Consider the following 17751-nt stretch of genomic DNA (forward strand, 5'->3'; position numbering starts at 1 on the left):
CTGGTATCTTTTCCGAGTGCTCGACGACGTGCGTCGGCACACAAACTCGAGACGTCGACTGTAGCTGCACTCTGAGAGACGGTACCGTAGCACAAGCGACTGAAGACAATTGCATTCGTGACGATCCCGCTCTCAAGCCGACAGTACAGCGTCAATGCGGTGCAGAATGCAGGACGCCCAGACCCCCTACCACCTCAGCCTCTACTACCTCGGCTCCTACTACCTCGGCTCCTACTACTCCTCCAGCTTTAGGTAAATTCTCAACTCTCTGCATTTGGTATTATACCGTGAGGATTTCGCTCCCTAGCTTGTACATGGAGTATTGGGCAATACTCCGATTGTTCGGCGACATGTGAGGGGACACAAACTCGAGGAGTGCCTTGTCAGTGCGAGGCTGTCGGCGGCAGTGGTGACGGTACTGACGTCGTCAGACCTGACGTGACCACAGTAGCCGATAGTGTCTGTGAGAATGATCTGAGTAATCCTCTAAAGCCTATAGAACAGCGTGATTGCGGAGGACTATGCCCATCACCGTCACCGTCACCATCACCGTCACCATCACCATCACCGTCACCTCCTCCCGGTCAGTAGTCAACTGTTCTTGTATATACGCGTACTATAGCTCCGTGAGTCATCCTTGTCCGCTTTGATTAGTTTGTACTTGGAATACAACACAATATGGCGACTGCTCGGCGACGTGTGAGGGTACACAGAGTCGCGACGTGTTCTGCAACTGTGCGGCAGCCGACGGATCTCTGACAAGAACAACGGACGACGCTTGCACCGGAATGCGACCCAACGCGAACCGCAGCTGCGGCGGGAGTTGCCCCGTTCAGCAGATTCGAGAGTGTAATGTAACCGAGGTACATACATATCATTCACTGTACAGATTGCTTACTAACGATTGGAATGACTTCACATAGTGTCAAGATAGCAGCGACTGTTTCGATACGGAGTGCTGCCTTCAAGTGCCTGTCAAGGATGGCAAAGACTATTCTAACGGCTCTTACTGCTTTCCTCTCGTTGAACTAAGCAATTATTGTGATATGGAAGGAAACTGGGCGTGTCCTTGTGCAGCAGGACTAGAATGTAGCAATGACACAATGATGAGGACCAAAAAATCACATAAAAAGAATCCGAAACGCATACTCTTTGTTCACCTCTCGAAAGACAAATGTCCCCACATCCACGACTACCGGGAGAAATACAGAAGGTACTACACTTATGGTACCTGCAAAGCTACGCAGGTAATAACCGTTTGTTGGCAGCATGAGTATCTCATTATTGTTAAAAGGACATTTTTGATACCAACACTAGACACTACCTAACAGGTTCTATGTTCCTACCTAATCCATCAGTCAGCTAAACACTACACAAGCAGCATGTGATAGTGTCAAACCATATTTATAAATAAGAAATCTCAATTTCAACCATCAAATAACAAACATTTCTTAAAACATTTTTAATTTGTCCTATATATTGTACGTTTTGCAAATGCTTGATATGTTTGTATTTGAATTCTTTCTTAGGGCGCAGAGGGAGCAACTCCAGAAACGTCAACTGCACAAACAGCAACTGCAAAAACATCAACTGCACAAGCAGCGACTCCAGTAACAGCTTCAAGAACATGCAATATTTCCTCAGTATGTAGAAATTAACCGGCTCAATGCTCATTGTAATAACTCGAAACTTATATGCTGCTGTCCTCTAATACTAGTGTCAAGATCAAAGTGATTGCATGGACGAAGAGTGCTGTCTTGAAGTGGAATACGAAGAATACAGAGTCCGTAAACGTTTGGCATCATTTTGCATTCCGCTAGGGGATATGGATGACGTTTGTGATATCGAAGGCAACTGGACTTGCCCTTGCAAAGATACATTTAACTGCACGGAGGATCCTAACTACAGATCTAAAGGAAAACAAGGGGGAAAAAAACATAAACACGAACCGAAAGGAAAACACAGTGGAAAATACAAAAATTACGACTACAAACATAAGGTCAAGTTGGGTAGAAACGAAGAGTGCCCAACATTATTAGAGCAGAAAAAGGGAGGGAAAAAACACAAATATTTGCCAACCTGTCAAGAGGTAAAGTGAATATCAATAATTTTGAGTCTACACCCTAACGCTTTCCACAACCCATTTCACTCCTACAAGTCAAGACCTGTTATTGGTCTGGTTTGTGCTGCTGCCCAGATAGCCATAACTACATATATTTGCTACTCAGCGTTTGTTGTTTTCGTAGCCATCTGAAAGAAAACGAAGAGCAAGCAGCTACAACGACGAAACAGATGACTATAACAGGAGACCAGTTGTGGTTGTTGTAGACTGAACTACATCTCAACAATGACACAAAGAGCTAGACTGTTAGCACAACAAACTATTTTCCATTTATTCACCTATTCATTTCACTAGAGTTTTAGAATACGGCACAATCATGTACATGTAATATCAACCGACGCATCATAGTGATCAAACAGTAACATCATTAACAATTACACAAAAAGAACATAATCAGTATGTCTGAATTGTATGCCATTAGTGCAGTTCATTAGAGCTATAAGTCATCCCTAACAAGCATGAGCTTTTCTTTGCTTCACAGCTTCATTAAATCAGCTAGCAGTTTGCTACAACCGGTAGAGTGTAAGTAAGTAGCTACAGCAAGCGTAACGTTTGTGCGTAGGCGGTTACTATCGGAGGGTTGAGGGGGCTGCAGCCTCTCGCTTAATGGCGTCTGGAGAGACATTGTGCCACTCTATTGCCAAGCAGTATGAGGTAAGGAAAAGCAAGTTTTCGTGAGGAATTACAGTGCAGCCTTTCTTTCTCTTCAACATCTACCCAGCCTGATGACTAACGAGCATTATAAGCTAATACAGACAGATGGACAGTCTGGTCGTCAAGCAAAACACATAGACGCGTAGATCGATACATGGATCTCACAGCTAGGCAGACCATAACCTTAGATAAACCGTCTTTACAGGATAATGGTTGTTAGAGCTGTATACGTCCACTACTCTATAGCTACTATAATGAACGCCAATCTATCAAACAAATTCCACATTTCCTACCTGTTGGAAGCGATCACAGTACCGTAGACTAGAGAATACAAACTCTAACAAGTGTGACCATGTTCAAGATAGGCGGGATTAGCTCCCGTATAACTGATAGAATCCCGGATATATCCCAACTCCCTTGTGTGCACCATACGTGTATCGTACAGACCCGACAGCTGACTACAGATCTCGCAGTACCTTACCTTAAAACTTATGATGCAATAGAAATGTACGTAATTTATTAAACAACTAAAGTAAATACAGCCCTGAAGCTAATGGTATCGGTACCGTCTGTGTGCTGGTACCGCAAAACAGCAAACGTTCCATACGCTTTCAATTCTCGCGTAATGCCTGCGTGCCTAGAACATCTTTGCAATTGCAACAACAATTACAAAAAAATTACAAGTGGCATTCAACAGATGACACTCTAGGCTGTGGAAACGTGAGCGGTATCAGAGCGATACCTGTGCCTCGTATACCCAGGCCCTCATGTGCGGACAATGAGTGTACACGCGATAACCGTCACAGTCAAACACACAGAGAGTGCACGCATTCGTATTGCGAGACAGTGAAAACAGCGCTATAGACGGAGATGTGCCGGAAGTCGTGCGCTAGCTGCTACCCGCTAGTGTCAATAAATTATTGCATTCTCTCCCTTCCCACTTGCTTTACATGCGATAAAATCTCACCAGACTTCGGAACAGTAACCTAGCCATTCCAACTGGTACTGTACAACAAAGGCAACGTACACCTTACCCCGAACAGCTCATTTCTACGAAAACATTACTTCATAACAGCCCATTAGCCGATAGTTTCACCGAAATGGTAAGCGGCGTTGCCAGGTAGAGAGACCGAATTACAACCAGCAAAGACACCGCAACGTTGACCGCTGCTATATGCGACAGCTAATCGCATGCGCGCACGTCATTGGTGCAATGTGTTGACGGATATCAAGCTAGTCAGCAGTAAGAATGCGTCATTCTGACGTAGAAAACAGGAACAAGTCTTGTCGTCACGACGGTCTATATATTCATAGATTACACGGTGCTCTCTTTCCATTCGTGAACTGCTACAGATGACATCGATAAAACTTGGCCTGGCTCTGCTGCTAGTAGCAGAAGTTGCTGCTGCAGTATACCTACAGAAAGGAGCAGACACTGAGAAACAAGAAAAGACCAATCATTGTAACAAAAAGGTATCTACATGCAGCATGAATAGATGGTGAGACTCTATAGTCTGGATTCGAATTGCAGTGCACTAGAGATGCAGACTGTCGAGAAAATGAGTGCTGTCTTAAGAAGAATGAACGAGGTCCACGTGCAGACTCCTACTGTGTAGCACAGCCTCAGCTGTATCAACCATGCGATCGAGACAAGATCTACACGTGTGCTTGTCGAGATAAACTAGTCTGCAGTTTACAACACCACAGCAACCTCACTCGTCCTGACGGTCTCTCGAACAATTTTCAAACACCCTCGTGTCATTCAAACTATAGCAATTGGCATGAGAGTAATGATTTTGTTTGCTTGAGTCCTGAAGAAGGCTTTCAAGACCAAGAGAGTCAAAAAGCAACCGATACCGTTGTTGTCGTTCAAAGTGCTATGACTGAGTTACAATCCTTCGATTCGAGTGTATCAGAGGACAACGTCATAGCACATGGAGGTAGTAAGTACACGTACGCGCACACACACACACACACACACACACACACACACACACACACACACACACACACACACACACACACACACACACACACACACACACACACACACACACACACACACACACACACACCTGTCCTGTCTATCTTGTCTTGCGGTTTCAACAGGTCCTTCAATACCCATTAAGCGACCTGACATTTCAGGAACCAAGATATCATGACGAAGGTCTCCGCTTTGCTCTATGTGCATTTCTAGGTACTTGAGAGGTATGCAAATCCTCCGCAAGTGAACGAACACGGGGCGAACTGAGAGACGCACGCCATTGGACGACGTCCTGTACAGTACACGAGAACAAGCTTGTCCATGAACGTTTTCTGTGCTCCATTACTGAAACTCCGTTGTCATATATTAGAAATAATGACAATTTGGTTTAGAGAATCAAGTAAAACCAGCGGAAGGCAAACGGCCACAGAGTCTTTAAGACCCTGGACGCCGCCATGCCACATCGCGCGCGCACGCACCCACCACAAATACCTCACACACATTCACACGCTCACTAACCCATCCTACCCATCACACATACCCACTCCACCCACGTACCTATCGGCTACCCCAAGTCAGCTATTGCTCTTGCGGATCAAGAGAGTCGGACATCAAATTCTAGACACGTTTTAATTCCAATTCTATTTGTAGGCGAAGGCTCTTGTCGATGGGTTACGAAGCAATTATCTAATTGTTCAAGCACATGTGACGGCTTTCAGACTCGAGACTTGGTCTGCATATGCACTCCCGCAAACGGTACCGACATCCAGGCTACAGAAGCTAACTGCATTCGTGATGTTCCAGGAAGCAAACCCAACGCACAGATTCCCTGTACAACAGAATGTCTTACGTTTTCTATGGCATCAACTAATGACTCAGTTACAAAACGATCAACAGAAAGTAGGACCATGCCTTTTCCAGCAGAAGTTATCACTAAACTAGGAGGTAGCGCGTCTAGTTTTATACCATTTCAATAGCCATATGCATTTCTGTTTGTTCCATCAGGCGAGGGAAGTTGCAGATGGGCTGCAGGAGAATATTCGCAATGCACGCCATCGTGTAACGGACAACAAGTTCGAGCAGTCGACTGTATGTGTGTGCTGGCGTTGATTTTCAAGGTCCAAGCAACAGAAGACAACTGCGAACGTGACGATATTGAGATAAAGCCCATATTGATGCGCACCTGTGGTGGAGAGTGCCGACCGACCCAAAAACCAACTACAACTGCCACACCAACAAAAGAAGAACCAACAACTAAAGTACCACCACCACCGCTACCACCAAAAACAACAATAAACAGAGAGCCAGAAATTGCAGCTAACAAGTGCGAACCTGTTCGCACACAAAGTCAACAAGGATGTAACCTGACTGAGGTACAACTTCTCTAGTGAATAATATCACTTGTTTTCTTGATTTCTATTTGTTTTCTTTAGTGTCGGGATGGTAGTGACTGCTTAGCAGACGAGTGTTGTCTACAAGTGTCTCTCAAACCGGGCAAACGCTATGGTACCGCATTCTATTGTTTTCCTCTTGTAGAAGCCAACGACGTTTGCGATCCGAATGCAAACTGGACTTGCCCTTGCGATGCAGAACTACAGTGTAGGGATGACTTCAATGCTGATGACAAACGCCACTCGAAACATTATCACAAGAAGGATAAATACTACGGCCACAAGAAATACTCAAGAGATGCGTTCTACAAGTACAGAAAAGTAGTAGAAATCAAAGAGACAGAGGAATGTCCCAGGCTCTACAAGAAACAACCTAAAAGACCCAAATACCATCGTGCTGTCTGTGTTGCGGTACCAAAGGTATATTCGCTACTCAAGTTGCTGACTTAAACCGACAACAGCTTGATTTTTGACATGCACACACCACACACCGTGTACACATAGTATACACACACAGTGTACACACACAGTGTACACACACAGTGTACACACACAGTGTACACATAGTATACACACACAGTGTACACATAGTATACACACACAGTGTACACATAGTATACACACACAGTGTACACATAGTATACACACACAGTGTACACATAGTATACACACACAGTGTACACATAGTATACGCACACAGTGTACACATAGTATACACACACAGTGTACACACACAGTGTACACACACAGTGTACACATAGTATACACACACAGTGTACACACACAGTGTACACACACAGTGTACACACACAGTGTACACATAGTATACACACACAGTGTACACATAGTATACACACACAGTGTACACATAGTATACACACACAGTGTACACATAGTATACACACACACAGTGTACACATAGTATACGCACACAGTGTACACATAGTATACACACACAGTGTACACACACAGTGTACACACACAGTGTACACATAGTATACACACACAGTGTACACATAGTATACACACACAGTGTACACATAGTATACACACACAGTGTACACATAGTATACACACACAGTGTACACATAGTATACGCACACAGTGTACACATAGTATACACACACAGTGTACACATAGTATACAGCCACAGTGTACACATCATATACACACACAGTGTACACATAGTATACACACACAGTGTACACATAGTATACACACACAGTGTACACATAGTATACACACACAGTGTACACATAGTATACGCACACAGTGTACACATAGTATACACACACAGTGTACACATAGTATACAGCCACAGTGTACACATCATATACACACACAGCGTACACATAGTATACACACACAGTGTACACATAGTATATACACACAGTGTACACATCATATACACACACAGTGTACACATAGTATACACACACACTGTACACATAGTATACACACACACTGTACACATAGTACACACACACAGTGTACACATAGTATACACACAGTGTACACATAGTATGCACACACAATGTACACATAGTATACACACAAGCAGTGTACACATCATATACACACACAGTGTACACATAGTATGCACACACAGTGTACACATAGTATGCACACACAGTGTACACATAGTATACACACACAGTGTACACTTAGTATACACACACAGTGTACACATAGTATGCACACACAATGTACACATAGTATGCACACACAGTGTACACACAGCTTAGAAGTATACGCCATACTGATGACATTTGTTGATAGCCATCGGCTTCTAGGCAAGCCACCTCGGGCACTCGAAGGTCAGATGCAGGAGTTGCTTCAAGAGCAATACAAAGATGTTCAACATCACCTCTTCAGACAACTTCATGTTCTCTTGTCACGGTAAGTCATCTATTTGTAGCATGTACAAACAATGCACTGAAATAATGTGTCATGTGATCTCTTGTAACATCAGTGTGAGAGTCAAAGTGATTGCAATGACCAAGAATGTTGTCTAAAAGTGGACTACGAAGAAGGAAAAAGCAAATACAAAACTAAATTGATGAAGTCATTTTGCTTGCCTCTAGTTGAAGAAAACAGTGCGTGTGATGTGGATGTAAGATGGAGTTGCCCTTGCAGAAATGGGCTCAACTGTACAAAGCACAGTAGGAAGAAAAATGGTAAAGACCTCAGTAAGTACTTCAGACAGAAAGTCAGTCTGAAAGACGGAGAAAAGTGTCCCGAATTGAACAAGTACAAGTACACGTCTAAACGTTATTACAAATACGCACCTACTTGCCAAAAGGTAAAGTCACGTGACCTACATGTACCCACGAGCATGCACTGCTCGCTATTCGTAAACCTTAATTCATAAATTAAACAAAAATAATGACAGTCGCAGTCGGTAACTGCTGTTGCTGTCGTATTTACTAGCATTGATTGAAACGGATCTGCTTTACTGTAGCCGTCATCAGGAAAAAGAGTGGAAAGAGCCAGCAGCTACCAAGGACAAGAAGGCGAGCAGAAATCGGTTGTTGTGTTCGTAGCACACTAACAGACGCCCCTACCGTTGTGAGAACCGGCAAAGACATTGCTCCTTTTTTTAAATACACTAGCAATGAAACTGAAAAGTGCACGGCAATTGCTTATGATCCATTCTAGACAACTTTGTTGAATGCGATTGTAAAATAAACAAGTGCTCTCAATCGATGACATCGCCCTGTAACATGCAGTGCGACATACCTATACTGTATTACATGCAAAGACAGACACTGCAGTGCTCGTGGTTTCTGTTTCTGTCATTACTGTCCTTAGATAGACATGCAGCCACTTAGATTGTATTTTAAACCAGAAACATGAAAGTGTTTGTATCCATATTAAAATAATTTATTAAATAATTAATTAGTTTAATTAAATTTTAAACTACAGGGTCCCCGTGGCTAGCAAGGCAAGTTGATAAATAATCTTTTACCATGAATAACATTTAGAAATGAAGTGCAGTGATATGAAATCAATGCAGAATACCAGGTACACTAAGTTAGTCTCGCGTAGCCAGACCCTACCCGCCATCATACTTAAGTATGATGACTTATCCCACTTCCGAAACCATGTTGTGTGGGGGCTCAGTAGGGTTTGACTGATTGTATTATTGCACTACACTGTTGATAATACTAATTACACATAGGTAACATAATACTAACTTACCACATATCACATACCCTTTCCCATGCAACTCTTCAAAACAAATCTAACGCAAACTTGTGTAACTCTAACACTCAACACTCTATGCTAGTCTAGTTTCTGTGGTGGCTTCCCAACTCGACCACTTCTTGTTGTTAGTCCTGGTTGGATTGAAGGTGGATGTTGCACTGGACTTTCTGTTGGTGTAGGTTCTTCTGTGTTCTTCTCGGTATTCTGTTCTTCTGGTACTGGTTCTTTTTGTTGATGATGATCTTTTACTTATGTGTCGTCTGTTTCTACGGAATTCTCCTGATGGTGTTTCTACTGTATACAATCTCGGTTTTATAGACTGTTGTAGAATTGACCCCCTCTCTGATCTATCAGGAAGCCAAACTTTTTCTCCTTGAGATAGATAATGGTGGTAATTCTTTGGCTCGATGGTGTTTGTCAAATCTCTCCTTTGTTTTTTCTCTTTGAACTTGTTCTTTTACTTGTACTTCTCTGTACGGGACACGTTTAGGTAAAAGAGTAGCTGGTGTAGTTGAAACTAGACTTCTCAGTTGTCTACCCATTAGAAGTTCCGCCGGAGAGTATCCATTTGATAATGGGGCTGAACGATAAGACAACAATCTCTGGTAAGGATCTTCACTCTTTGTTAGAAGTTTCTTCACAGTCTGCACGTACCATTCGCTCGGCTTCTCCATTTGATTGAGGGTATCGCGGACTGCTCGCTGTATGCAAAAAGTCATAGTCTTTTGCAAACTGTGCGAATATCTTAAGGCGTACCGAGGACCATTACCTGATCTGACCTCCTCTGGTATGCCGTGTCGAGCAAACATGGCTTTCATCTTGTCTATCACCTCTTTGGATGATGTGATTGACAAAGAAACAACTTCAGAATATCTGGAGTAGTAATCTCACGACTAGTAGAAAAGACTTCCATCTCCATTCGAACAAATCAGTGCCCAAAGTTTGCCATGGTCGACTAGGAAAATTAGTTGGCAACAAAGGTTCGACCGGTATCGGACGTTGTTTGCTGCATATTGAACATCGTTCAATCTTATCCTGCAATTGTGACGTAATTCCCGGTCACCAAACTGCTGATCTTGCTCTCTCTCTACATTTGGTAATGCCAAGGTGTCCCAAATGAAGCTTATGCAAATCTCTGCTTGCACTGAGGTAGGGATAACCAGTCGGCTACCACGTATAGTAATAGGCCATCTCTTCCACAGACAATTCTGATGCAACTGTCCAGAATTTCTTGATGTCTCCTTTGAGCTTGTGTTTAGACGGTCATCCTTTCCTACAGAATTGCTTCAGCTGGTAGCACGTCTCGTCTGCATCTTGTTGCCCTCTTAGTTTAGCCAAAGTTTTGTTTGCACTGGTAGAGAATCAAGTATTTGATCGACATATTCGTTAGATATGCTGTTGCTAAATCCTGGCTTTGCAAATTTGCTCGATTTTCACAGACTGGGCTCCTTGATAATGTATCTGGAATATAAAGGTTACGACCTGGAACATGAGAAATAGTGAATTGATACTGCATCAGTCGTAATCTGAATAGTTGAACTCGTAAAGGTAGTTCTTCCAAACGCCTGTTTGTACTTAACAATGATACCAACGGCTTATGATCCGTTTCCACGTAAAATGACATTCCCAGTAAATAGTTACAGAATCGATCGCATGCCCATGTGATAGAAAGCGCCTCCTTCTCTATCTGCGTATATCTAGCTTCTGCACTGGTAAGTGACCTTGATGCGTATGCAATTGGTTTCCATTCTCAATTGTCTTGCTTCGAATAACGGCTCCCAGACCATATGCTGATGCATCTGATGACACAGCTGTTGGTCTGGTTGGAGAATATAAAAACCTAAAACCGGTGGTTGAGACAGATCTTCTTTGATTGTTTCAAGAGCACTCTGTTGACTGTCTCCCCACATCCACTCCAACTTAGAAGTAATCAAGGCTATAAATGGCTCTGTTTTCTCAGCTAATCTTGAAAGAAACTTTCCCATTTGGTTTACCATACCTAGAAATCTCCTGACTTCTGTTGGAGTCGACGGCTCTGGCATCTCCTTAATTGCATTAATTTTGTCGGGATCACTTCTACCCTGAAGGTTCCACAACATGGCCAACGAATTTCACTGTGTTAGTTGAAAATATGCACTTCTCTTGGTTAAGTGTAAGACCAGCTTGTTGTATCCTCTCTAGGACTTTCCGAAGACGTTGATCACGTTCTGCTTGTGTTTTTCCAAATACAAGAATATCATCCATCAAGCACAGAGTTCCTTGTAAACCGTTCAGTGTCTCTGACATTCGTTTCTGGAATAGCTCCGGTGCCAAAGTTATACCAAATGGCAATCTGTTGTAGCAAAATGTCCCAAATGGCGCTATAACGTCGTGAGTAAAGCCGATTCCTTTGACAGCGGTACCTGCCAAAAACCACTATTTGCGTCGAGCTTGCTGAAAACACTAGCTCCTTGCAACTGAGCTAGAGTGTGTTCCACTGAAGGTAATACTAATCTCTCTCGTTTCACGCTCTCGTTGAGTTTAGACAGATCAACACACATTCTCACACGACCCTTTGACTTAGGAACTATAACCATTCCTGAACACCAGTCAGTGGGTTGGTCCACTTTCGAAATCACTCCCTCTACTTGCATTTTCAGCAGTTCATCCTCCACTTTCTTCATCAAGGGGATAGGTATTCGTCTGGGAGTTGACAAAGCAAATGGCTGTGCATCTGATTTCAGACAGATAATGTACTCTTCACTCATCTTTAAAGAAATTGGAAAATTCAGCTTGAACATCAGCCACCTCACTCAGATTATTTTAGCTTTGTGTACTGGCTCACACCGTTTGATTACTGGCAGAGCTTCTATCGCTGGTCTGCCAAGTAAACATCTTGTCATTCCTCTCACTACAAATATTTCTTGCCGTGAGATCAACACTTTGACTTGGAGGTTGGCAATAAACTTCCCACGGACATCTAATGCATGTCTTCCCATTATACTTCCTAATCAGTACTTCCGGCCGGAGGCGGGTAACGCGGGTAGGGTCTGGCTACTCGAAACTAAACTAAAGCAGCGCTGCAAAATGCAGCAGTATACGATCTGTGTATCATAACCAACAGTCATACGAGTACCCCACAACATCCCTGCCTGTCGCAAGTGCACGCAATGCTACTCGGCAGCAGCAACTACCTCACAAACTTTTGATGTCCAAGAGAGTGACCGTTCAAAGAATAAAGACTGACATCTCTGAGAGTGTGTAACACGTAGTACTCTTGACTCTCGACCTATTTGGACGTAGACGTAGATGATCTCATGGTGTTGAGAAGATATGCGCTATCCAAGGTGCCGACCGACCTTCATCTTCTGCCCTCTCTGCAAGCGTCACCGTACAATATTGCCAAATGACAATCATTCACCACCTTCACAAGCCGCACGTCACTCTTACGCAGAAACGAATCGTCGCGCGGAAGTGAGTTCGAACAGACACTGTGGAGGTGTCTGTGAAGTTACATAGCAGCGTCGTTGTGCACGGGTGTCCCTGCCCGCAGCAAGTGCTCTGTCTGCTAAAGCAACAGTTGCTGTCTACACCCGTTAGAGATATCGCTTTGTTTGCTCTCCATATCTCTCTGTGGTGTAATTTCCGACTTGTTTGTGCAACTACAGCCGAGAGACGGCCGGTGCTGTATAGTAATGATACGGTCTATGTTGTCCATCCTGATGACAGCAACGATTGTTGTTGGCTCGCTGCGCGTAGAAGCTACAGTAAGAACAGAGACTGATAAACGATGTGTCGAACGCCAGGTCTGAAACTCAACCTAGCAGTAAGGCTTAATTGATAAACAAATCATTGGTTGTTGCAGTGCAAGACAGCTGAGGACTGTCAAACGCACGAGTGCTGCTTGAAGAAAGAACCGAGACGCCAGTCGGAATTCTACTGCATGCCTCAGCAGATACTCAATCAGGCATGTGATCCAAAGTTCATGTACACTTGCGCGTGCAAAGATGGACTCGAGTGTCGGCGGCGGAATGAGAAAGGGCGCGATCACCCTTTTCACAATCGATCACAAGGTGTCGAAGTGCCTCCGTGCGGTGTAAACCGTGCAGGCTGGAAAAGGAGAGATAAGTTTGTCTGTACAAAGTCGACTGCTGTAGCAAACACGACTACTCGCTTGCCTCAAAAGCAACAAGGTGGGCCAACTGAGCTGGTGGTTGTCGTTGTCGGTGAGACGACCGAGCCTCCAACCACCTCTCTGCTATCAGCAGACGAAGTCCTAGCACAAGGAGGTATATAGTTTTCTGTCTCACATGTACATGTCTTTCTATACTTATTGGGGGGGGGGGGGGTTGTGAATTCAGGTGAGGGAACTTGTAGATGGTTCACTACACCAGTCAGCGAGTGTCCATCACCTTGTCAGGGAACGGTGTCGCGCAACGTGTTCTGCTTGTGTACGCCACCCAACGGCGTTGTCAACGCGGAGGATGCCAACTGCGAACGTGATGATGCCAACGTGAGCAAGCCTGTGTCAGAGCTCACTTGTGAGGTTGGATGCCCAGACACCGCAAGAGTGACACCATCCACTGATCTGGGATCAGCATTCGAACCGACCATTGCCCTTAACTTCGATCCAACCGAGCCAACTGAGCCTCCTACCACTATACGTCTACTTACTGCAGCACAAATTATAGAATTAGGAGGTGACAAACTACATGTGTATAGGGCAATGCATTACAGACTACCTGTTAAGCACGTGTTTGTTGTTTAGGTGGAGGGACTTGTCAATGGAATGCTGGTTCATTATCTGAATGCTCCAGTACATGTGCTGGAGTACAAACTCGCAGTGTCTTCTGTTTGTGTACTCTAGCCACTCTACTTCAAGTCAGAGGGACGACAGACAATTGTGAGCGCGATGATTCCAGTAAAAGACCAGAGTCGGAGATTCCTTGCGGGGACGTCTGCCCAACTGTATCATCTTCTGAACCCTCAACAGTTCCAGCTTACACAGAAACAGTTCCAACTACCACAGCAACAGTTCCAGCTACCACAGCAACAGTTTCAGCTACCACAGCAACAGTTCCAGCTACCACAGCAACAGTTTCAGCTACCACATCAACATTCCCGGTTTTGTTTACAGCCGAGATGGTCATAAATCAAGGAGGTTAATTACTACTTACGACAAACGTTTGCTGCGATGTGATGGAGTGACCGTATTGTCTCATATCTTTGTGCCTGTTTAGGTGGAGGAGCTTGCACGTGGGATACGAGGGAGCTGTCAGAGTGTTCAGCAACGTGTAGTGGCATTCAAACCAGGGATGTCGTCTGTTTGTGCACTTTGTCCGATCGCCGTGTCGTGCAGGCAACCGAGGATAACTGCGTGCGTGATGTGCCCGGCAGCAAACCAGCATCAGCCGTACCCTGTAGTCCAGACTGCCCCATAGCCTCAACAATTACATCGACGCCATCTGGTTCAACAACTAGAACACCAACACGACTTGGAACGCCAACACGACGTTCTACTGTCACAATGACAGCTCGCTCGACAACCACCGCAACATCTACACCGACCCTCACATCTCACATTTCCACTTCAACTCCTTCAGTCGATGCAACTACAATGACTAGCATTCTTGTCACTGCTAACGCCGTGCTAGCACAAGGAGGTAATCAAGACATTGCTCCGCAGTTTCGTAACAATCAAATATGATCTAGATGTTTGTCTCCTTTTGTGCTCAGGTAGCGGTACTTGCAGGTGGATTTCCGGGGCTTATTCCCAATGCTCGGCATTGTGTCAAGGAACGCAAACTCGGACGATCCTCTGTATCTGCATTTTGTCTACAAATGAGATTGTCAAAGCCACAGAAGACAACTGTCTCCGTGATGACCACGACGCAAAACCCAACCCAGAGCGCGCCTGTGGCAAAGACTGTCCAACAACCGCTCCAACAACCTCTCCATCCACAACACCTACTGAACAACCAACCTCAGACTGCCCGACAGTTGATATTCGAAGAACTCGAGAGTGTGACCTTACTCAGGTCAAATCTGCACACTAACAGTGCTGTATACTTTCAAGGCTAATGCTTTGCTCTTGTTTTTAGTGTGATGACGAGAGCGACTGCTTTGATGAGGAATGTTGCCTTCAAGTAACTATTACACACCCAAAAGACTCTGCTCCTCGATTTTATTGTTTCCCGCTACTTCAACTTGGCGATGTCTGTGACGTAGAAGCAAATTGGACTTGTCCCTGCAGGCCAGGCTTGCAATGCCAAGACGATAGAAACGTAGTGGCACGAAGTCCTCGTAAGAAGAAAAAGGATGAGTTCTACAAGCAGAGACCGCAAGTAGAAATAAAGAAATCGGACGAGTGTCCCCAATTATCTAGGAAGAAACCAAAAAGACATAAAAAAACGAAACATGATGCTACCTGCACTGCAATCACAGTAAGGGTTTCCAGTACGATTTTACATCCTAATTGACAAACTACAACCAAACGTACACGCACACGCACACACACACACACACACACACACACACACACACACTGTAACACACACTGTAACACACACACACACACACACACACACACACACACACACACACACACACACACACACACACACACACACACTGTAACACACACTGTAACACACACACACACACACACACACACACACACACACACACACACGCGCGCGCGCGCGCGCGCGCGTGTTCCGTCCATAGGGCGGTAATAAATAAATATATAAATAAATACATACATACATAAATAAATAAATAGATAAATAGATAAATAAATACATAAATAAATAAATAAATATTTATATAAAAACGCGTAACATCATTAGTTCACTGCAATATCGTAGAATGACTGTTTTAGAGTGCAAAGCCAACAGTTGTGCCATCGACCACCGGACGGTCAATCCCAAGATGTCCGAGTCCACCATCACGTCCGTTTCCACTAACTTCGTGTAGAATCAGCAGAGTAGGTCAACTCGCATTTCACAGTTGCCACACACCGAAATCACATCGGTTGCTGTTTGCATTTCTAGTGTAGAAATGACAATGATTGCAGACCTGACGATTGCTGTCTAAACGTGGAGTACGAACAAGGCAAAGGAAAACACAAAATAAAAGGAATGACGCCATTCTGTGTGCCTCTAGTGGACAATGGTGGAGCATGCGATCGAGAAAGAAAGTGGAGTTGCCCTTGCAGAGATGGACTCGTATGTACACAACAGAGTGACAAGAAAGGAAAAGATCCCAAGGACTCCAGTAAACACCATAGACCAAAAGTTACTATGAAATACGAGGGTTACTGTCCGACCTCGTCAACTAAACGGAAAGCACACAAAGATGTTCCGACTTGCCAAAGGGTAAGTATATAATAAGCATTATTGATACTAGCATTGCTGTGGGCTTGGTGTCTGTCTCAGTCAAGCTATCTGTATCTCGATCTTCCCAATTGTCTGTCTTTTCCATAGCCTTCACTAGGAAGATCACGAAGATATTCGGAGCATGAAAATAATAGAGTGAAAAGAAATCCAGTCGTCGTATTTGCGTCAGACTAGCTTGCACAATCTAGTCAACTGTCGACACATCTTGTTCACTTTGAAAACACAAGTCTAGAGAAGTAGTGAACGTTTGACAGGACGTGTCGTGCATCTCATCTGCCTGCTATACACAAATAGCTTTCTACAGCCCACTTTACTAGACACCGCTAACTACATATTTACATCTAATTAAGTTGTTAATTAATAGAAATCTTCAAAGATATCCGGACTCTCTAGTTAGAGTAGGTGTTCCTAATTGTGGACACTCTCCGGTAATTTGAGTTACAAACGCTCTTTCTCTGGTAACCTGCAACGGAGAGAGAGGGAAACATGTCCTATGTACCCACCAATGTCTAAGCTTTGGAACAATACCTGTACGACTAGAATCGCAAAACATTTGCTAGCGCACTAGCAAATTATACGGTATAACGTCTGTGAACAGCCCAAACGGGGGTGTATCCTAATTGTGGACATTTTTTCTCCGCCACAGAAAGCGACTGGGTCTGAGTAACAGCTGGACTAGATATCTGAACGGTTACTGCACAAGCTGGTATTTTGCGCCGCAATCAAAACCATCTGTTGTGTATCACCACGATTCACCTGCGAAACTGTTAGCACCTACAAGGTTCCTCCTATCACGTCCACAAATTCGAGGTACACGAATCGATCTCTTGTTGGATCATGAAAGTGCCCTGACGTAGTTAAGCAATTATCGAGTCCCTTGGTAAAGTTTTGAGCCTAGTTACGTTGACTTTAGCGTGCTAAAGAAGCGCATTATGTGCATGGAGCGAACGTGTATTTCCAGTCCCGTAAACACCTGAATATCTTCACTCATACTAGATATAGACATCAGTAATCTAC

At 44.1% G+C, this 17751-nt stretch overlaps 3 protein-coding genes across 3 annotated transcripts in view; all 3 read left to right on the forward strand.

The window, feature by feature from the left end:
• LOC134191744 (uncharacterized) overlaps nt 1-2515 on the forward strand; it is a 3017-nt gene extending 502 nt beyond the window's left edge. The window contains exons 3-9 of the mRNA XM_062660360.1: nt 1-252; nt 308-583; nt 655-863; nt 924-1247; nt 1530-1643; nt 1718-2089; nt 2247-2515. The exon at nt 1-252 is cut by the window's left edge and continues 24 nt beyond it. Coding sequence (XP_062516344.1) covers nt 1-252; nt 308-583; nt 655-863; nt 924-1247; nt 1530-1643; nt 1718-2089; nt 2247-2333 — 1634 coding nt within the window. The 3' untranslated portion in view covers nt 2334-2515. The remainder of the gene's footprint in view (nt 253-307; nt 584-654; nt 864-923; nt 1248-1529; nt 1644-1717; nt 2090-2246) is intronic.
• Nucleotides 2516-2728: 213 nt separating this feature from the next.
• On the forward strand, nt 2729-8906 carry LOC134192427 (uncharacterized). Its single transcript, XM_062661166.1, has 9 exons — nt 2729-2776; nt 4130-4249; nt 4308-4716; nt 5412-5705; nt 5766-6133; nt 6194-6571; nt 7931-8050; nt 8124-8453; nt 8613-8906. The coding sequence occupies exons 1-9, from the start codon at nt 2729-2731 to the stop codon at nt 8700-8702; spliced, it is 2157 nt and encodes a 718-aa protein (XP_062517150.1). The 3' UTR covers nt 8703-8906.
• Nucleotides 8907-12875: 3969 nt separating this feature from the next.
• On the forward strand, nt 12876-17113 carry LOC134192591 (mucin-2-like). Its single transcript, XM_062661337.1, has 10 exons — nt 12876-13143; nt 13203-13626; nt 13699-14037; nt 14106-14498; nt 14578-15000; nt 15074-15375; nt 15439-15780; nt 16218-16322; nt 16390-16713; nt 16822-17113. Exons 1-10 carry the CDS (start codon nt 13033-13035, stop codon nt 16906-16908), a joined length of 2850 nt encoding a protein of 949 aa, XP_062517321.1. The 5' UTR covers nt 12876-13032; the 3' UTR covers nt 16909-17113.
• The last annotated feature ends 638 nt before the right edge of the window (nt 17114-17751 follow it).

The sequence above is a fragment of the Corticium candelabrum genome, chromosome 16 (assembly GCF_963422355.1).
Source record: "Corticium candelabrum chromosome 16, ooCorCand1.1, whole genome shotgun sequence".
NCBI lineage: Eukaryota > Metazoa > Porifera > Homoscleromorpha > Homosclerophorida > Plakinidae > Corticium > Corticium candelabrum.

Coding starts and splice junctions, on each gene's coding strand:
- LOC134192427 (XM_062661166.1), top strand. CDS start 2,729: ATGGCGTCTGGAGAGACATTGTGCCACTCTATTGCCAAGCAGTATGAG. Junction 5,706..5,765: donor AGTTATCACTAAACTAGGAG/GTAGCGCGTCTA, acceptor TTGTTCCATCAG/GCGAGGGAAGTTGCAGATGG. Junction 6,572..7,930: donor TCTGTGTTGCGGTACCAAAG/GTATATTCGCTA, acceptor ATTTGTTGATAG/CCATCGGCTTCTAGGCAAGC.
- LOC134192591 (XM_062661337.1), top strand. CDS start 13,033: ATGATACGGTCTATGTTGTCCATCCTGATGACAGCAACGATTGTTGTT. Junction 14,499..14,577: donor GATGGTCATAAATCAAGGAG/GTTAATTACTAC, acceptor GTGCCTGTTTAG/GTGGAGGAGCTTGCACGTGG. Junction 16,323..16,389: donor CTTCGTGTAGAATCAGCAGA/GTAGGTCAACTC, acceptor TTGCATTTCTAG/TGTAGAAATGACAATGATTG.